Source organism: Triturus cristatus, chromosome 3_2 (genome assembly GCF_964204655.1).
Source record: "Triturus cristatus chromosome 3_2, aTriCri1.1, whole genome shotgun sequence".
Taxonomy (NCBI): Eukaryota; Metazoa; Chordata; class Amphibia; order Caudata; family Salamandridae; genus Triturus; species Triturus cristatus.
The window spans coordinates 308144333-308166650 of NC_140584.1; the positions used below are offsets into that span (position 1 = coordinate 308144333).

Below are 22318 nucleotides of genomic sequence, written 5' to 3' on the forward strand. Positions count from 1 at the left end.
TACGTTTGCCATCACCAAAATGGCTAAAACTGAAAAGTCACCTCCACTTAAGGTAGTCCACCTTCGGGGTGGTACTGGCCTGTGGATGGACATGCTTACCTGAAAAGCTAATTTTCCTGTCTGTCCAGGTGCCTAAGGGCTCTGGAAAAAAGGGGATGGCTTCCTCTCCTGTTAGAGAAGCAAGGTTTGCATACCAAGGAGATGGGCTCTTTGAAGCTCCCTTGCCTTGGAATGCTCATTTGCAGGTCATCCTGTGGGTGGGAGTGTAAACACCTCTTTCACAAGCAGGCTTGATTTCTGGCCTCCTGATTGCAAAGGCCCTCACCCTTGGGGGTCAGAAACTGGTCTTTGGTGGGAGGCTGGTGGAAACCAGTCAGTCAGCAGACCAGTAGCTGGTAGGTTTTCAGGGGGCACCTCTAAGGTGCCCTCTGGATGCCTGTATAAATAAATCTACCACTGGCATCAGCGTGGGTTTATTAATAAGATGTTTGATACCAAACATCCCTATTTTCAGTGAAGGCACCATGTAGCTGTGGACCCTGTTATAGACCAGCATCCAACACATGTATTTTGAAATGGTTTCCCTGTTCACTTGTATTGGCAGTAATTTAACTGGCCAGCACAGGCTCATATCTGCTAATGCAGATATGTCCACACATGTGATACAACGCACCCTGCCTTAGGACTGTATGGCCTGCTGCATGGGTGACTTAAAAACATTACATGCAGTGTTAGGGGACATGGCACACATGTGACATGTCATGCTTTCACTTTTCAAAGCACCCTGTCACGCAACCTGCAGTGGCGGTCTGTATGAGTTTGGTGCTGGGTTCATTAAAGTCGCACAAGATATGCTGCAGCTCTTAGGCACCCTCGTTAGTACATATACCCTAGGTACCACTTACTAGGGATTTACACTTGGGGATCAAGGTTTTGGGGAAGGCGCACTGGGGATCTGGTTAGAAGGAACCCAGTGCACTTCTGTCAAAGTTGCATCAAATACCAGGCAAAAAGTAAGGAGACTACTGCAAAAAAAAACCAGTTTCCTACAACAAGATAATACAAACTGGTCTCTAAAACGCTCCTCATACAGGGCTCAAAACTTTCAAGAACTTGTCAGTTTTCTTGGCACTGGTATCTAGTCTTCAAAAGACTTAAACTCCTCCTGCTACCCTTTTCCAAAATAAAATCTTTCCATGATTGTGCTAACATGAGAAAATAAATTGTAGGTCTTTTTTTTTTTTAACACATCTGCCAAGTTTATTTAATGCTCTTATATCATCTGCAGATCAACTAGGTAGATGATCCAGTACATCCTCCTCCAAACAGTATACCAATAATGACCAATTCTTTCCAGCTCCACGATTGGTCCCACAAACACATGCATGGTTTAAAAATACTCTTCTATTTTGACCACTTAATTTGTGGTTCTATTGGCAGATCCCAAAAAAAAACAACAACAAAAACAAGTTGGGGTGCAAGGAATTTTACCAACCCTGCAGAACCTCTCTCAAATAAATAAACCAAAACTAGATGGTGTTTATACAAAGTACTACTTTGCTGTGACAATACCTATAGACTAAAAATTAACCATAAGAAAAATGGTTCAAAACTTTTTTTTTCCCCTTAAACATCATATTGGGACGGATTGTGTGCATATCACTGATTAACAACTTGAACACGCACTATAATTCAATATGTCGGTTGGTGTGCCCATCACAGAGTAAAAACAATGAACAAGCACAAAGGGATTCATTTTTCTCTCTGTAATAAAGTTTGTTTCACATAAATGGTCATGTTAATAGGATCATCATTTTTGGTTTTCTGTCTATAAATAATCATCTCGCTTGCTTTGCAAAGTGAGTTTCTTACAAGGGAAGAAGTTTGATTTTTTTTAAATTGTTGGCGACACACAGGTATTTTCTAATGATATAATATGACCCAATATGTTTTGGAAGGTTTACGTTTGAGGGAGATTCCATTAGTTGTTAGTTAATTTCAGGCTGTGGCCGAGGTGAAAAAGGACCTGCTCGTACCTTCACTACTTGTTTGCCAACCTTTTCACACTTACCTTATAAAGACAAAAACTTAATACAAAGGAACACAATCATCCTATAACGAAAAAGACAACCAACCAATTTGTGCAGTGATATATCACACATAGCGAGGAGCCCAACATGTCCATCTCAACCAAGAAGTGAAGAGATCCACTGCATATAGCTGGAATCTTGAAGGACTCTACTGGAGTCCACCTCTGAAGGTCCCAACTCTGATTACTATAATTGAACAAGCACTGGCAAAGCAAACAGATCTGGTTGCAAGCTGGTGCATGGTCATTTTTCTTTTTTTTTGCAATTATATGCCACAAAAAGAAAACAAGCATTTGCAATGCAATAGGTCTCGCATTTACTGGAGTTTGAGCTATTGGCATTGTAAATGACAATGCCTTTTATTTATGTTTTGGTTTTTAAAACATAAAATAAAAGGCATTGTCATTTACAATGCCAATAGCTTCCTCGCGTAAATGCGAGACCTGTTGCATTTTCAATGCTTGTTAGATGAGCTTCAAAGACTTTTGAATGGAAGCATTAAAAGAAAACCTCTCATAACTGTACCAACAAATAGGTCCTTTTTCTCACCAGGCACATGGCATGCATGATTAGAAGCTGTGTAGAAATCGCGGTACTGTGGTAAACACTAATGTACTGGAATCTTTATTTGAATCCCTTTCAGAGCAGTCAGTAAAAGTGGCAAATACCATTGAAAAATTGAGCAGTTAACATGCACCTTTTGGTTTCACTTTTCCAAAATTATCCTACATAAAATCCTACTGAGCAATGTGCTGGGGGTTACTCACTTGGTGCACATGGGGTCTAAGTTTATACTTTTTGACAGGGCTGTTTTAAATTACCAGTCCGGCCCTGGACGTGTTCCAGAGTCGAGTCAATGACAAAGAAGTGGTCCAAATGCTACGTTTAGAAGGGGGAGGGTGTGGCTTAACAGCCAGTGCAGCCGACTTGGGTGCTGAGATATCCAGGTTTAAGTCTCGTCGTGTGCTCAACATCCGGTGATTCTGGGCAAATCACTTCCCCCTGCCTACGGACAGCGCCTACAGACCCTCATGGGTTATTAGCGGCACTATACAAATCCAAGTATTATATTATAGTATAATTACTAAGAAGAGAAAGAGGCAGCCAAAAGACGAGGATCAAACGTCCAAGCAAAATGGAAAAAGTGGCCTAGAAGGAGACTAGATAAGAGGTGAGGGGGGGGGGGGGGAGGAGTGGCCAGAACGCTACTCTTAAAAGCTGATGAAACACAACTAGTAGAAATGGACAAAAGTATTGAGGAACTATATGCAGCCGTTCCAGGCGTTCTGAATTTCCGGTACCGACGGGAATCTCTGTACGCAATTACGAGTTTGTAGACCAAGAATTACTTGGCATAATTCTGCATGGAAACTGCATGTTTAAAGCTACAGATCACATTTTTAATGAAACTGCACTACAGCAACAGCACCGGCCCTGATATAATATTAGTGGCCGCCGAGCAGCACGGTAGCAGCAGAAAGCCTTTTAGGCTCTTACGCAACACGTAGCTAAATTAATTATTTGCAGGGAAAGGATCCCATACCCCCGGCAGCCTTCGAGGGATCAGTGAGAGCCGGACTGCGGAGATGCTCATTCGCGACCCTCAAATGTCAGACACCGGGAGGAAAGAAGAGGCCTGACAGGGAAGGAGACACAGCGACACAGAGCTCTGGAAGGGAGGGGGCGCGAGAAAGACAGGGACGGCGAGGTACAATGATGGAAGAGGTGGCGACGGAGCGGGCACAAAGAGTGGAGAGGACGCGAGGTAGACGAGGACTGCAGGTCAGACAGGGACAGCGAGGTACAATGATGGAAGAGGTGGCGACGCAAGAAAGGGAGCAGGCACAAAGAGGGGAGAGGGCGCAAGGTAGACGGGGACCACAGGTTAGAGATAGGAAATGATGGAAGGCTCGTGAGAGAGAGCAGGATAGAAAGGGGAGAGCGGGAGAGACAAAGAGCAGTAAATTCAGACATAAGCGAAGAGAGAGAGAGAGAGCAGTAAATACAGACATAAGCGAAAGGGAATGGGGTCGTAAGAGAGACTGAGGCCTAGGAAAAGGAGGAGAGCCATGTAGAGAACAAATGCGTATTACGACGAGAACAAGACAAGCCCGGCTTCTAAAGTGCTCCGGACGCGAGCGAGCGCCCGCCGCGCGAAAGTGAAAGCAAATTTGACGCAGCAGAGCGTGGCGCGCGTGCCTGGCGGGGGAGCGCGTTCCAGGCGGGGGAGCGGACCCTTTGAAGTATGATGCCGAGGGCGCCATTGGGCTAAAGCACTTCCCCAAACGGATTGCATGGCGGCACGATGCACGTGGTTGTGTGCGTGCTCGGCATGCAATCCACTTTTGGGAGCACTTTGAAATGCTCCTCTTACTAGAGTCTCGCATAGCGATTGCGTAAATGCAATAGCTAGGCGAGACCTAAAAAGGAATATGCCACCACCTAAAGGTGGCTGCCATATACTTGAAATACAAGTTTAAAAGGAAATAAATCCCCGATGTGGCTCTTTTTACTATTGAGATTTTTATTTTATTTTTTAATAGCAAGCCTTTCATTAAGCCATGCATTTTATTATTTGTGAAACCGAGAGGAATTATTTGCTGCCTAATCTAGCACTCAAATTGCAAGCAGCTACAATGTGAATGTATATATCTCACATCATTCTTCATTAGATTGCTAAACTATGCACAAACACAATATCAAAGCATTTCTGGTCACTCATGCATCAAACCAAAATGCTTCGCACGTAGGCTCACAGCAAATACAACCTTCCAAACAAAGCACTCCTCACCATGTAGCATGCTATCAATCAAAAAATGTGCTCTAGCACTGCAGAAGGGGGTAGAAAGCGCTAAATGCTACTACAAATATTTTCAGACGAGCGACGGTGGAACTGCAATGTCTAGCTAAGCAAGACCTCTGCCGTCGCTCCACACTGCCAGTTGCCTTCAAATAATTATGAATGATTGTATGACGGATTACATTGGATCTTGTACTCAAGGTCTTCAATTTACTCTTGAGTTTAATATTCACGTCTCTCAAGGCCGTAGCGTGAAACTCGCCGAAAAAGCGCTTCAATGCCTCGTCAGGGGTAGTAAGCGCTATATAAATGCAATTGCAATAAAATACTTGAATTTAAAAGCTCCTTGGGAACAACTTGAAAGTGCTCCACTAAAAACAATATGAAATGTACCAAAAGGGGCAACTGTTCAGGCTTTTTGGCGTGAACTTAACCTCACTTCATAGACAGGGCTTGCAGATGTATAAATTGTCACCTGAACAAAATCCACACAGAGTAGCAAGTCTATGTTGGAGTGAAGCACAAAGTAGCGAGAGGAAATGGGTTTTCCTTAAATAAAGTGATAATCATTGAAAATCTAAACATGGAATGTTTGGCAATTAAAAAAATGCTATAGGAAAGCTTCTCTGTCAAAATATTGTATTAAAAAAAGCTGCTATGACGTCACAAAATTGTTATGTTAAAAAACTGACAATGAAGCCACCAATTGGTCTAACATTAGATTTTTGAAGAGTGAGGAATTGTTCCCACATACGTATCAACTTTTAGATCACAATTTACATGTAAGCATCTAGAAATTCAAATTAAACCATAGTTTTTTTTTGTTTTTGATTTCAAAAAGTTTAATTACACATTTTTTATACAGAAGATACAGGAACACATTAGTTGAACTCTAACAGGGCTTACAACATCATCTCAAGTTACTAGTGTCCTCCCGTTCTGTGTGCACCCTTCATATGTTAGTGTTCCCGAGTGAAAAGGGAAGAGAAAAAAGAAAAAAGAAAAAAACAAAAGGAAAGAAGAAGAGCGCTATGAAACGAAGGAAGAGATAGAGGACAGGTACGACAAGTTTTAGTACACATACATTTCGTCTGACATTTGTATCTAAACATTAAATCCCAGGTACATTCCAATTTGGGTAATACTACTTTCAAGGAGACCCAACTCGGATGATCCAATGTTCTGGGCGGAGGTAGCCCGCTCGCTAGAGAGCTTTTCCCTAACGGAACTCATGGTGATGGCAGGGGATTTTAACTTACCAATGGATCACATAACAGATAGACAATCCACATGCCGTTTCCAACCCTCGAAATCACACGCAGCCCTCCAGAACATATGCTCCAGATACAACCTAAAAGATCCATGGCGCCTCCAACACCTGGATACAAAAGACTACACTTTTTACTCTAACCCGCACAACTCCTACACCAGGATAGACTACATATTGATATCGGGGTCCCATACGCACCTAATTGAGCACTCAGACACAGCCCCTAGACTAGTTTCAGACCACTCATGCATCAGTCTAAAGCTGAGTGGGCATCACAAAGAGGCAGCACCACGGAGATGGCGATTTAATAGTGATGTGCTGAATGATCTAGCAGACAAAAATAAGATCGAGGAGGCAATTTTGGAATATCTTGCATTTAACAACTCACCCAAGACTAACCCCAAAACCCGATGGGACGCCCTGAAGGCGACAATTAGAGGCACAATAATTGAGATCAAAGCTAAAATCAACAAAATAATAAACTCAAGAATAGAGCAGCTAGAGCGAGAGATTAAGAACCTTGAGTTATCTCACTCTAAAGCGACTAAGGATAATAGACTTAACTAAACTTACACAGCTGAAGTACGAGTACAATAAAATACTAAGTGAAAGAGCAGGACTGTGAATTAATAAATACAAGGCCCTCAATCTGTGCAAGGCCAACAAGGCAGGAAAGCCTCTGGCCTCTTATTTAAAACATAAACGTAGCCAATTCACGGTCTCTTCCATCACTGACTCAGATAACAGAACACACACAAAGCATAAAGATATCCTTAAGACCTTCCAAGAGTTCTACCAGGAACTTAACAAGAAGGGACAGACCCCCAACACAGAGAACTGCTCTAGTTATCTAGACAGACTTGGCCTACCACAACTAAATAACGAGGAGATGCACAGGCTAGGTGTAGAAATTAATACCTCCGAAATAGAAATAGCAGTTAAATCTCTGAAAAACAACAAAGCACCGGGCCAGATGGTTTCACAGCCACCTTTCACAAGACTTTCTTAAACCAACTGGCACCAACGATGAAACAGATCTTTAATCACGCTGAAGCTAACGGGGAGGTACCAAAGTCCATGTCAGAGGCTAAAATAGTCATCCCTAAAGAGGATAATGGCCATTTATCACCCAAAAACTACAGACCAATATCCCTGATTAACGTGGACTGTAAGCTATACGCAAAAATACTTGCCGTCTGGCTAAACTCTGCACTCCCAAAACTAATAAGTAACGCACAGGTAGACTTCCTAAGAAACCGCATGGCCAATGACAACACACAACTCCTCTGCCACAATATAGAGCAGGCGTCTACTAAGCAGACACCAGCAGTGGATATTACTCTGGATGCAGAGAAGGTGTAGGAAGGTGGATATCTGACAATGGTTACCCCCAACTTTTTGCCTAGTGTCTAGCTGGTTTTTCGACTTAGTTGGCCTGAGATCCTGCCATTCAGGGTCTCAGGCTGTCTGCTCTCTCTTTAAAATGGACTCCCTGTACCCTAGGTACATAACCAATTGGTAAGGATCACCTTATTGGACCCTGTACAGTGTACCCTAGGTACCCAGGGCATAGGTGTACCCTAGGCCTCCCAGGGGCTGCAGCATGTATTATGCCACCCCTGGTCTGGCCTTCCAATCAGACACAACTGGCTGATCACTCAGCTGGGGCAAGGTTGTGTAATCACCCCTTGCTTAGATATAGTATGCCTATATCTACCCTTATATATAGACACATGTGTACCTATCAGTCACTCCTATGGCAGGCCTTAACAATCCTGGAGGCAGAGTGCTTGGTAACATGTGAGATGGTGCTCTAGCATGAGCTGAGCCTGTCTGCAGCTTTCGGAACCTGGTCCTTATAGCTGTTCTATGATATAGCCTACCATATACTCTTAAAGTGCCTTATAATCTTAAACGGTTATGGTAACTATGGTTTGGCTTTATCGAAACATGTCGTGTAAGGTGTCTAACACTGTGGAATAATACCCCCATGCCATTTCTGGACATGAGAATATTATTCCCCCCTTCTAGAGGGAAAGACATGTTAAAATCATACTTCACAGTTAGCCTCTGACCAAAGCCTCAGCATCACAAAATGGATGCTGCTGCCACGACACAAGTCTGACCTCCTGCAGCTGGGAGTGATCCCAGCCAGGGAGGCCTGGACAATAGGTTTCCTGCTTGGGGAGGTGCTAGCACCTCCCCAGACAGCCTTTAGTGTATTGGGGTAGGGTGGGCTGAAAGGAATGAGACATGCCTGGGGCACACAAGGTGTTCCTTGCATAGTCCAGTTCAAACCGGCGCTGGGGCACTCCAGCCCCAGCTCTGGCGCGAAACTGGACAAAGGGAAGTGGGTGTAACCACCCCCTCCCAGGTCCCACCCATAAGGCGTGACCTAGCAGGTATCCCAGCCCCCCAGATTAGTATAAGAGTGGGAGTTGGGCCTCAAGACTGTAGATTATCCTGAACCTGCAAAACTGAACAGAAACTCTGGACCTTCGACATTCGACGAAAGAAGAAGACTGAAGAATCTCCCTTGTAGCCAAGGAGTGGCTACCCTGTGCAAACAGGCACCATCAAGAGACTACCCTTTGCTTTGCCCACGTTCTATGAGGAACCGACTGCAGAGCCTGACCAGAGCCTTGACTTCCAGACTTCTCCGACCCTGATCCACATCTACAGCAGAGCTGAGATCCGTGGAGGCGACGAGCGACGTGGGACCGGCTACCTGGAAAAAGTGGCTAGTAACTTAAAGCGCAGCTTCTGAGGTACCCTCGAAGTTGTGCACCGGGGATTGAGAAGCCCCAACCCCAAGCACCATCTGCACCGAAGATCAGCCCCCCACACTCCACGAGTCCTGCGTGGGGCCCTTCAGCATTTTCCTGCTTGCCGCGTCTGTCCGGTTGCTTGCCCGCTGGCTAGTGGCCTTTGAGACGACGCACCCTGCAATCTTCAGCGCTGGTTTGGCTCCTCCAGACTGGCTCCCGCTTCTCTGCAAAGAAGAAGCACCCCAGACCTTCCTGGTCTGCACCAGAAGCAAGTCCTTCGTTCTTCGTGGGTTCCGCTTGCCAAGGCTTGGTGAGTCCTAGTCCAACTTCGACGCCGCCGACAGCAAGAGCCTTCGTGGGACAGCTCGCCTCCTGGTCCTGGTCATCCTCGACGCTTCCTGGTCCTCCTGGCAGCAGCGACAAGCTTCACCTTCACCTGCAATCTTCACGACATCGCCTGGTTCCTTCCTGGTTCCACGTGGTCACTGGCTAGTGACCTTGACTCTGTCCCTTCTGCTTGCAGGTTTCCTCTCTTCTTGATCCCAGCCTTGGGATCCACCAGACACTCTTCACTGACTGCCTGTCAGCATCTTTCTTCAGGCATCCATAGGAGTCGACGACGAAAACGACGCATCTTCACCCCTATGCACCCGCAGCCTGTGGGCTAGGTAACTTGGGTACTCCGGTGCCCATCAGGATAGTGGCTATCCTAGTGTCTAGTTTTCAAGTCTCAACTTCCTAGCTACTCCGGAAGTGTCCTAAATCTATCGTTTTCTAAACTGTACTATTGACTTTTACGCATTACGCGTGAGTGTTTCCACTCTGCACACGAATCCCGTGGGCCTCCCACTTCCTAACTAACGCTAGTGTAGTGTAGCCCCAGCGATTCCCTAGGCCTATTCTATTTCCGTGACAGTGGTTCTTATACCACTTACTTAGTATATGGTTTGCGTGGCCCCTAGGGCCTAACTGTATTACTTACCTGTGTGATTTAATGTATGCTTAAATAAGACTGTGTTGTACTTACCTCTAATCTCATAAAGAGTGCTGAGGGTTTGACTAGAATAAATACACTTTATTTTATATATATATCTGTTGTGGTGTCCTTTCATTTGGTATTCAAGGGATTATATATGGTATCACAGCTGGCTTCACATGCCATTCAGAGTTTAGCCTAAGACTGCTCTTGTCCATGCTACCACTAGGATAGCTGGTCTATAAGGTTGACTTTACAACCAATCACCATAAGGGTATTTGGACTGATATAAGGTGTACACTAGAACTAGTGACATCATACATCAGGCCAACTTCTCACAGAAGGCCTTCGACAGAGTCTCCTGGGAATTCCTGGAACGCAGTATGCAGGCTTCAACTTAGGTGAGGGATTCATTCGGATGGTGATGGCCCTGTACAAGGAGCCAGAATAGTTGTTAACGGGTCGCTGTCTGATCCTTTCACACTACAACAGGGCACCAGACAAGGGTGCCCACTGTCCCCTTCGCTATTCATACTGGCACTCGAACCACTCATCCAAGACATCAAACTAAATAAGAACATAAAGGGCATAAACATCAACGGACCCAGATATAAAAATTGCTGCCTACGCTGATGATATCTTAATAGAAACAGAAGTCCTCAATTGAAGGCCTGATGCAAGCGATAGCAAAATACTCTGGGTATAAACTAAATAATGACAAATCAGAGTGCAAACCTTTAAATATCCACTGCATGAGGGAAAGTCTGGGAGAGTCGGGTTTAACATGGCAAGTGGGGCACATCAAATACCTGGGAATTAAATGTGGCATTGATCTACTGGACACCCTACATCAAAACGAGAAGATAATGCTAGAAAAGATATTTTTTAAACTCCTAGAATCTTGGTCCCCAAAATTCATAACATGTGGGGGGAGGATAGAAACAATCAAAATGATGATCACTCCAATGGTTAATTATCAAATCAGGATGCTCCCACTCCTACTCACAGAGGACTTCCACCGCAAATTAGATGTTATGATCTCAAATTTCCTATGGAGGGGGGAAAAAAGCTAGGATAAGCATAAAGAAACTAAGACTGGAGAAAAAATTGGGAGGGGTTAACCTAGCAGACTACAAAACACTTTCCAACTAGCATTTCTAGCAAAACAAGGATCCTACTGGATAGCGCCCCCAGAGGGCTACACACCAGCTTGGCTGCAGGTGGAGAAAGCCATCCTAAACAACCAAAACCCTCTCGCTCTACGTACAGCAAACAGATACCCTTACACCTCAAGGCCGATCTTTAAAAACACCAAAATCGCCCTATTAAAGGTAGACAGGAAGCTAGAAATCAGCATTAAAGGGTCAAAAAACGTATCACTCTGGGCAAATAGCAGGTTTCAGTACAAGGGGAAAAGTTTCATCTTTGAATCATGGATAGTTCATTTTTTTCTATTCAAGATCTATATCATACAATTCAAAGGAGTGATGGAAAATGTCCTTGCTTGCTCAATTCTAAACACACTTTAATACATATGTTAATGAGATTCTTTTTAGTTACCATATTTGTAAAAAGAGTTTTAAACCAGTATTTTTAAAATATTGCACTAACGCAGAAGGCTTTTGAAGTAAGTACACCGAAGGTAAGTTGAAGAAAGACTTTATTAAGTCAAAGGTAAACAGGCACTCTTAGCAGCTGGCAGTAAAGACATCTGTGAAGGCAGTCTGTCAACATTCCAAGGCTGCCTTCACTCCAACATTCTAAGCTGTACCAATAGCGGCTGAAGGGAGGGGGGGGGACATGGGACCTACCAAGAGGCAAGTTATAACACATCTCCCCCCTTTAATATAGACAGTTCAATGCGACTGTAAAACTGATAATAAGAACCAGACCTAGAAGGAAAAAAGTGGTTAGACATATTCATAGATCACTCCCTACTGAAGTCCTTGAGCCACCCAGGGGGGTTGCGTTGTCTGAATCCCCTTCCCTCTTGGGTTCCCCTTGCTCTGGATCCTGTTCCCAGATTCCCATTGCGCCCCACCTGTACCGAGTCCTTCTGACTTGTGGCCACCCGATCCATGCTCCATTTCCGCCCATCCTCCATGATGACCACGTTTCTCATGACTTCCCTAATCTTTTCTGGAGCATAGAACTTGTCCTCCTTACTTCCCCTTGCCACTGGTTTGCGAATGTACACTTCCTGTCCTCGGCTGAAGGTTCTTTCTTTGGCGCCCCATTTGTTGTCATAGGAATTTTTGTACTTCCTTTGCCTTGCTTCAACCTTCCTTCTAAACTCCTCTTGATCGACTACCACAGGGTCCTTGGTCTTCAACCAATTAGGCGTTAATTTAGATCCTGCTTTCCTTCCTCTCAACAGTTCGAAAGGTGTGTGCCCTGTGGATAGACTAGGCGTCGTGTGGTATGACCAGAGCATGTCTCTCAATGCCGCTTCAATGTTCCTCCCAGACTTAACTGCTAGTTGGATACATTCCTTCAGCATACGGTTGACTCTTTCTAGTTTGCCGTTGGCTCGGGGGCAGTACAATGGAGTGCGTATGTGCTTTATGGATAAGTCCCTTAGGAACTCTCCCATCTCCTCTGACACCAGTTGGACTCCGTTGTCTGTGATCAATGTTGAGGGTATGCCTTCCTTTGAAAAAGTGTCACTCAAAAACTCAACTATAGCCTTGGTGTTGATGCTGGTTACGAACTTGTGTGAGACCCAGTTGGAATAATAGTCAATGATTACTAACATGTACCATTGCTGCGGCCCCTTTGCCCTGATGGGGCCCGTGATGTCAAATCCCAACTGGTCCCATGGGGACTTTGGTACCTCCACCGGGCTAAGTGGAGATCTCCTGGTGTTCTTTGACTTGTCGCTGACTTCGCACGCGTAGCACTCCTTCACTCTCTCTTCCATGCTGGAATCCATACCTGGGAACCAATAATCTGATCTTAGTCTAGCCTTGCATAGACTTCTTCCCAGGTGACCTTCGTGGGTTAGGTCAATAATTTGCTTCCTTAACCCCTCCGGGGGAACTAGTCTGCCTGCTTTGAGGAGGTACTCTCCTTCGATTGACAGCTCATTCCGTACATTCCAATAGGGTCGTAAGCTCTCCGGCAAGCTTCCGCATTTGTTAGGCCACCCTCTGACGACCCATGTTTTGACTTCTCGGAGGGTATTGTCCTGTTCCATGTGACCATCCCACTGCTCTCTGGTCATAGCCGGGATTTTTATTTCCAAGACCCTCTCCCGGTCTTCTTCCTGTCCTTCCACTGGAGCTCTGGATAGGAAGTCTGCTACCTTGTTCTGTTGGCCCGGAACATACGTAGTTCTGAAATTGTAGCCTTGTAACCCCAGCACCCACTTAGCAATGCGGGGAGTGATGTTCTCCAACACTTTGTTACCGAACAGATTGACCAACGGCTTATGGTCGGTACATACTACGAATGGTAGACCCCAGACATAAAAGCTGAAATGTTTGATCGCCCAGTATACCGCCAGAGCCTCCTTCTCGATGGTGGAATAGTTGGATTCCGCCCCAGACAAGGTTCTTGATGCGAATGCCACAACTTTTACTGTATCATCCACTCTCTGTGACAGCATGGCCCCCACACCTTTGCCACTTGCATCAGTGGTGATTACGGTGTCCTTGTTTACATCAAAGTTTCCGATGTAAGGTGCCGACACAATAGCCTCTTTGATCTTCTCAAAGGCTAGCTCCTGATCTCTCTCCCACTGGAATGGCGTGTTTTTTTTTAACATTTCTCTGAGTGGATGGGCTATCATAGCAAAATTTTTTATGAATCTAGCCATGTACTCGGCTAAACCCAGAAAAGAAATCACCTCTTCCTTGCAAGATGGCATGGGCGCTTTTCTTACTGCCTCCACCAAGTCTATTTTGGGTTTTATCCCCTCCTCAGAGATGGTGTGCCCTAAATAATCCACTGTGGTAACACCTATTTTGCATTTACTCTCCTTGGTGGTAAAGCCCACCTCCCTTAAACATCTGAGTACCCTTTTCACATTTTCGTCATGTTCAGTGTCACTCGCCCCATAAATCAAAATATCGTCCTGAAAACACATGGACTTAGGACAATTTCTCAACACGTGCTGCATAGCCCTTTGAAACGCTGCTGCCGCTGACGCCAACCCAAAGGGCATTCTCATAAATTTAAAATTGCCAAATGGTGTAGTGAAAGCTGTCAAGGGTTGGGATTCAGGGTGCAGACGGATTTGATGGTATGCTGATGAGAGGTCGAGCACACTGAAGAATTTGGCTCCCTGTAGAGTACTTAACATTTCATGTATCCTTGGGAGAGGATGCCTGTCCACCACAATATTAGCGTTAAGCGCCCTCAAGTCTACACATAACCTAATACTTTTTCCACCTTCCTTGCTTGTAATGACAATGGGCGCCAACCATGCAGAACATTCTATCTCTTGTATGACTCCTTGTTTTAATAGCTTCTCCAATTCCATCCTTAATGGCTCTCTCATTAGCAGGGGAATGGACCGTGTTTTATGTACAATGGGTGTTGCACCTTCCTTGAGTTCAATCTTGTGCATGTAGTTTTTTAGTACCCCTAGATTCTCATTGAATACTTCTGGAAATTCTTTCACTAGATTGGACCCCATCCCCGGGGAGTCTATAAGAAGTACCTGCTCCTGGTTGTTCGGATCGAGTCTTATACCTAGTTCTTTCTGGTGTTTCCACCCTAACAGACATGATCCTTCTCTGGTAACATATACCTTCCCCACCGTATGCCTGTCTTTAAAGGATATTCTCATTCTCACCATCCCATCCAACTGTATGGGTACCCTATTGTACCCTGTGGGGGCTATGTCCGCTGTCTCTAAGTTGATGTTATGTTTCGCAAATTTCTCACTGAACACTTGCTTGTCTATTAAGGTGAACGGAGAACAAGAGTCTGCATACACCTTAAATGCCTCACCATCTAACTTTATTTCACAAGTGGGGTACTGTGTACTTTGTTCCTTACTTTCGTCTTCAATTTGACAAATAAAATTTTTCTCTTCCCCTCCTTCGTCTTCAGGGTGATCTACCATGTGAACCTTTGAGCTCCCCACATTACATGTTTTAGCAAAGTGGCCCTTTCTGTTACATCTCCTGCAAGTGACGTTCCTTGCGGGGCATCGCCAATTGTTGGCCAGGTGATTGTGGTTCCCACACCTGAAACATCTAAGACCTTCCATCTTGTTGCTCACCCCTTCTCTGGACTTGCTTTCCAGTTTGCACACCGTTTCCCCCTCAGATGCCTCTTTAGATATAGCCTTATCTTTCCTTTCTTCTGACACTTTCATCTCTCTCATACATATGGCTGTATGTTCCAGACCCTTTGCTATGCTTATGGCTTCCTCCAGATCCGGGTTCCTTGTGAGCAGCTCCTCCTGCACTTTCTCTTCATTGGTGCACCTTACTAATTGGTCTCTGATCAGCGAATCCGTAAGCGCCCCAAACTCGCATGTAGCTGCCATACCTCTCAACACAGCAATATATGAAGACACTTTCTCCTCTTTTCTTTGCACCCTTTTGAAAAATTTGTGTCTTTCTAGGACTACATTAATTTTCACTTTAAAATGTGCTTCTAACTTACGCAATGTGTATTCGTAAACATCAACACCTTCATCCTCATCTTGAATCTCGTCCTCCACTAATCTCCCAGTAATGTCCTCGAAAACTTTTCTTCCCTGTATTCCTAAATTATGTAATAGTATATGCTGTTTCCTAATGTTAGAGAAGTTCCCTCCACCTATGGCTATCAGGTATGATTTAAAAATCCCTTCCCACCTTCTCCAGGGGATATCTGGTTCCCCTAATTCATTTAAGAATGGTGGGGGTTGACTCATTCCTGCCCCCGCCATAGTCGGGTACAGTCTAACACAGAGGAAAACACTGGAATAATAGTGGAACTATTAAGTAAAGATGTAATGTCAACCAAAGTGTAAAGGTGTGTTGCAAAATATCTAAAGATGGGGTTTTGCTGCTGGGAAATAGGCTCCTGGAACACTCAATAAAGGTGATACTCTCTTAAAACCACACAGAGAGTCTGCTACCCCAAAAGATCAGTCCTCTTTCTATCTTCACCATAGACTCCCAACAGTCCTTTCAAATGTTTCCTGTCCCTCCTCCAGCCTCCTGACGAGATCAGCGCTTCCTTCTGAGGTAAAAAAAAAAATACCAGCGCAGACTGCAATCGCTGAGGTGCCTGGACTGCTTCCCTCGCCGTGAAGTAAGCACCGCTTTTACCGCTGCCTTAGGATACCTCAGTCGAGACGCGCCTCACATCAGCATACACCCGCTACTCACGGATCGTCTCCTGTGCGCCTCCAGCGTCGCGCGGGACTGGGATCTCCCCTGAGGTGTTCCGGAGACAGCCGCTGCACCGAACAGACTCTCCTCACGCCAACCAACAACAGCTGCCCACCGCAAGTCCTCTTCTTTCCACCTGGACCGCGCGTGACAGGAGCCAGCCCTGAGGCGTCACGACATCTCCCGGTACCGGTACACCGACAACAGCTGGTGGGTTCTCGCAGCCACTGCCTCACCAGCCTCACACGTCCAGACAGCTCCCTGCTCACGCCGACCAACAGCAGCAGCTCGCCGTAAGTCCTCCTGGGCAGCGCGTGACAGGAACCGTACCTGAGGCGTCACGGCATCACCCGGTAAAGATACGCCAACCACAGCTAGTAAGATTCACACATCCGCTGCCATCAGCTTCACCAGACCAGACAGCTCCGCACGGGTCACTCTGGAGAGAAGCACTCCAGCCGTCAGGTAGTCGCTACTGCCAGAACAACTTTCCCGCTGTCCATGTGCCACAGAATGCGCCTCTGATGACGAGACTCACAAAAATTCAGGCTGCATTGTTCATAATCACAATAGCCTCTGATGAAGATTAGAATAAAGTCCCACTGCCGAAAGCTACAGTTTACGTTCGCGCTCCGTCATCCAGCTGTCATACGATGCTTCTCCTCTGATCTGCCAGCATGCCTTAATTCTCGCAGGGAAGAGTGCCACGCTGTCCCTGCCACAGCCCCAGTTCTCCTCGTCGCCAAGATGAAGTAAGTACACCGAAGGTAAGTTGAAGAAAGACTTTATTAAGTCAAAGGTAAACAGGCACTCTTAGCAGCTGGCAGTAAAGACATCTGTGAAGGCAGTCTGTCAACATTCCAAGGCTGCCTTCACTCCAACATTCTAAGCTGTACCAATAGCGGCTGAAGGGAGGGGGGGGGACATGGGACCTACCAAGAGGCAAGTTATAACAGCTTTATTGTTGCAAATTAATATGAAATTTTTTTAATGTGTCAAAAGCTCTAATTTGATGTATGGATGCTCTTACTAGAGGGGTTAATTAACAAGAGTTCAATTAGTGATTTGCATTTATTTTAAACGGATTTACATTTACTTCTATATGTCTTAATAAACATACTAGATCTATATTTAATATGATCCACTGGAAATATACAAGGTTTGTGTCACAATCTAGACCCTTTCAGCAATGCCATCTGCATGAAAGCAGAGGAGTGGAACTAGACTGAGTAGAGGTGAGCTTGTCGAACCACTGACTAGTAAACCCCATATTTTTTTCAGAATTGCCAGAAAATTGTTTTTTTTAAATTGCACTCAAGCATATTCATCATAGTTATCCTGAAAACCAAACTGGCTTTTACTATTCAGTGGTTTGTCGAGCCCACCCCTGATTAAGGAAGAGGGAGGGGGCTTGTCTGAAAGCAGAATCAGGAAAGAAAGGTCCAGTAGCAGCTGGTGGGGAGATGTCACAAGGTTCAACAACTTTAGATGGAAGAATGGGAAAGGAAACCAATCTAATATCTATATGTGGGGGTTGTCAATGCTCACAACGAGGGCTTTAAGTGGGATGAAATAACTGGGGGGGGGGGGGGGGTCTCTCAAAGGGGCGTGGCCAAGCTAATTAAGGGCGTGGCTTAAAAACATGCAAGCTAAAAATCTGTGCAGCGCATAGTGTGCCGCCCGACTTGTATTTTGCTGTTTCTGTCATTGCATCCAGATGTATGATACAACAAGTAACATGGCACCTACAACAAGTCAAGACTCTTGGATTTGTCAATAGTTGTTAGTTGGATAAGATAAATAAGCATCAACTATATTTAATATTGAAAACGCTTCCACTTAAAGCCCGAGTGACACCACGACAATGTTGTTGCTCCCGAGTTTCAAAAAGGAGGGAAATCCAGAGAGAAAATGACTAAAGGATTTCCCTTCACCTACAACGCTCGCCTGGCATGACGTCATGCCGTAACTTTCTCCACTAGTAAGAAGTGAGCCATGTGAGCATGCGCACATCGATATGCCTGTTGTCGCTGCAGTCTGGAAAAAGAACGGACTGCCTGTGCCAGGGCAGAAAACAGAGCCGGATAGAGATCCGTTTCGAGGCATCCTTTAAAAAACTGCTGGTGCTCAGCACCGGTGAGACCCGGCCTACTTAAAGCCATGCTTACAACCATTTGAGGAGATGTCACATAGCCTAGTGTTAATTAAAGCTTCAAATAAGGATTAGCACCAGTAATATTTATCAAATGACACTAAGGGGCTGGGAGCCAAACAAGACCCACTGCACCCACTGACTGCCACACAAGTCCTACAAGCATTGGCATAGCCAATAGGTCTCGCCTTTGGGACCTTATAAGTGTTTAGCCATGCAACAGTTGCATAACTAAATACTTATAAGGTCCCAAAAGTGAGACCTATTGGCTATGCAAAGCGGCCGTGCGGCCACGAAAGTGATCGCGATTACGATCAAACATCCAAGTGGCCGCGAAAGTGAAAGTAATCGCGGTAAAGCGCGAGGCGCGCGCCCGTGCACATGCACTGTAGCTCTAGGCTGGCCTGGTAGCACTTTTTGGAGCCCTCTCAATAAGTCTCGCCAGACCAGCACATGCGCTGGTTCAGGCGAGATCTAAAAACACACTGAGGCGACCGACCACACACTATGAGGCGACAGATCCTCTGATAGAACCAAGTCCAAGTCCGTGCACAAAGAGTCCTCAAACAAAACCTCAATCATGCCTGGGGGACGTCATGCAAGATAACGCCACTGCCGACAAGCATTGGCATAGCCAATAGGTCTTGCCTTTGGGACCTTATAAGTGTTTAGCCATGCAACAGTTGCACAACTAAATACTTATAAAGGTCCCAAAAGCGAGACCTATTGGCTATGCCAAGCGGTCGTGTGGCCGCAAAAGTGAAAGTGATCGCGGTAAAGCGCTGCGCGCACGCCCGCGCACAAGCACTGTAGCTTTAGGCTGGCCTGGGAGCACTTTTTGGAGCCCTCTCAATAAGTCTCGTCAGACTAGCGCATGCGCTGGGTCAGGCGAGACCTAAAAAGCAGACAACAATGACTATGGCAGTTTTTCACCCGAAATCAGCACCTCTCATTTGCACAGATGCAAGTGCTCCTGAACCTTTCAAGTGTTTGTTAGGATCAGCCCTCTTTCCCCTCACACACCAAAGGGTAGGGGATCAAAGTGCATGATTAATTTACAAGCATGGAGACATAATGGATCTGTAATGACCAGCTGCTAACATTTAATAGATTTAAAGCTCTGCTTCTTGCCTTTTTTGCCGAAAAAACTTTTCATGCTTCTTTATTTTATAATCTGCTATTCTGAGTCTTCGATGCAAAAATCCTAAATATTTTGCTATTAAGGGAAGTGAACAATAGTGAGAATACCAACTAACAATAGTCTACGGTCCAGCAGCTCATTTTCTGGGAGGGGGTGGAGTGGGATAGCTAAAGTATGCAACTGCTCGTGCATATTAGTTCTACAGAGGGAAGTAGGGAATAGCATTAGAATTCGTAATGCATCTTTTCATATTTTGGCGAGGCAGTCACGACCTTTATTTTGTAAATAAATATGTCTTTTTTTAACGCTATCTTTTAAAAAATAAGTTCGTTCTATCAATGTGGAAGACACTTTCTATTGATGGAGAACAAATCTGAGCAACAGGTAAGATGCTAATTGTACACAGGTTTCTGTGCCCATCCTACCAAGTCGCAAAACAGCTATAAAACCTAACACTGAAATGTCCCATTCCAAAGATTGGAAGGGACGTCACGGGTTCTAATCCTTATTCCAGCATGCAGTGTAACGGTCGGCAAATCACTGTCGCTCTCTGTCCCTCAATAATACGTGGAATGCGAAAAAAGTATGCATGTATCGCCGATACATAAAACCGTCTAGTATTGTCCCACTACGCAGGGACGGACTGGCCTATAAGCAATCTGACAAGAGTACGAAAGGCTCGCCTGACAGGCTAGTGTGTGCCCTTACTTTTTGGCTGTTTGTGGACCTGTTTATGGTCTGGTGGGCAAAACACCTATACGTGTGGTCTTTACAAGATCAACACTACCTTGATTTGGAAACGTGGGACACACTTTTAGCTTTCAGATGTACTAATGCGGTCCACTTAATTTCGGAGCACTGCCTTTCTTTTGTCCCTGCTCGACTCTGCTACTAGCAAGGTGTTAGCTTGAACCGCCTGCTTCGCCTGTCACAATCTACTGGTAGTTTAAACTAGACACCTAGCACACGAAACAGTTCTGAGTGAATAGCTGAAGTTTGAAATGCTCTCGCGCCTGCACTTTAGAGTGAGATGGTTTCTTGCTTCTCCCTGTGGAAACTGTGCCCTGTAGAGATTCTACACAGATTCCTACGGCAGACATCCTTCTGAACAATGACGCGGATTACAGAATGCAACACGCACTGAACGATTTATGTAGCTTGCGTTTAACTCTGAATTATTACCAGCTATCCGAATATCTCATACATAATATATAACACAACCGATATTTAGACAGACTCGCGGAGATTCGATCAGCCATTTACTTAGTATGGGGGTAGCTTTCCCTGGCTTAGTGGAACCCTGCCCCTGCAGTCGCACGACCATTGGCTGGATGCAGTCTGGGTGAAGGTGTGGGCACCTCAGACTCTAACCTCCCCACCCCACCTTGCAGACATAGCCCTACATGCTATGAACTCATAGTTAATCACCACAAAAAAGCACCTCTACCATCGTAGTGGTGCAAAAGTGCTATTTCCTTAATACTCTGCCCGCACCCCTCTTACCTCCGGGTCCACGTGAACCACCTCCAGATGTGGCCAGGGGTCAACCAGCTGTGCCAACGGCATCTCGCAGGGTGTGTGGCGTCCACTGTGCAACAAATAATCCTCGAGGCACCTGTGATTCCTGGGGAGTGCTCCTGGAACCCACCTCCGAGCCGCTCACTCCTTCAGTAGAGACCCAAACGTTCTGCTTTGGCTTTCGCCCGGTTGCCTCTCTAGGTTCCTGAGCGTCCCCCTGGATAAGCACTTGAACACACTGCTGCACTCGCCTACCTCAGAGGAGTCTTTCCCCCTATGCTCCGATTCCGCACCCACCCCCTCTGGTGCCTTCACCTGCGCTCGGGTCTCTGGGTGGCCCTCTGCTCCTGCACCTACACCATCTGATTACCTCTCCTGCCCCGACCTCTTACTCTCCCTTCTGAACCTTAAGGCAGCCCGCAGCGTCCAGACTGCACCCTCGCCCCTCACCTGCCTCGCCGGGACCCTCCGCGCTTCTCACCTACACCTCCCTTTCACACAAGCCAGCGCTTGCTAGCAGTGTTTCCAAGAATGCCCGAGCTCCTAGACTGAGTGCGCCTGCTACCTTGCCTCCGTGGTCGGCTCTGACACACTTCAATGGTTATGACTTTGCCTATTCCCTGCAATAGGCTGGAGTCCCGGTCGGAGGCAGCAGGAACACCCCGGCGACCCGACTGAACGGGAGCAGAGCGGCAGAAGACACGCCCCTACAAGGCGGACTAAATATTATTCCGGCTCAGCCCCGCAGCAGTCGCCGTAGCGCAGCACGGCGCCGAGAACCACCCGACTTATATCCTAACCGCCAGCGTTCCCTACCTCCCCACACCGCGGCCCCGCTTCAGAGGTCAGGAGAGAGGCTTTGTCGCCTTCGAGACAGCCACCTGGCCTCACGAGGGTGTTCACGCCTGCCTAGACCCCCTCCTTCACCCGCCCCGTGCACCGCGTCTCCACCCTCGAGGCACAGGCCCCACCCGTACCGCAACTGCCTAGAGCCTCCCGGTCTGTACACAAGTCTCCAACGCCAGCCCCTGCGAGCACCTAAGCCCCGCCTTTCTGAGCCCCGCCCCCGCGCCGCTGAGCCTCTCTTATAGGGTTGGCACTCGCAACATGATTGGTATTTCACCGCCAATGAAAGTCGAGGTGTTCCAGAGGTCGTTCTTTGAAGAGTAGGGTGTTCACCTGACCGATATTCTCCTGGCTTGCCTGGTATTGTAATGTCCCTGTGAGTACAAAAATGGTAAAATAGACTAAAGTCGGTAATTCCCCCC

The 22318-nt window shown here is 46.1% G+C and overlaps 1 protein-coding gene across 2 annotated transcripts in view; it reads right to left on the minus strand.

Annotated features, from left to right (window-relative positions):
* Positions 1 to 22112, minus strand: part of RPS6KA1 (ribosomal protein S6 kinase A1) — an 860823-nt gene extending 838711 nt beyond the window's left edge. The window contains exon 1 of one of the 2 annotated variants that reach the window (XM_085647731.1): positions 21036 to 22112. In XM_085647731.1, coding sequence (XP_085503857.1) covers positions 21036 to 21098 — 63 coding nt within the window. In that variant the 5' untranslated portion in view covers positions 21099 to 22112. The remainder of the gene's footprint in view (positions 1 to 21035) is intronic. The other variant, XM_085647732.1, reaches the window with a different exon arrangement.
* Between the last annotated feature and the right edge of the window lie 206 nt (positions 22113 to 22318).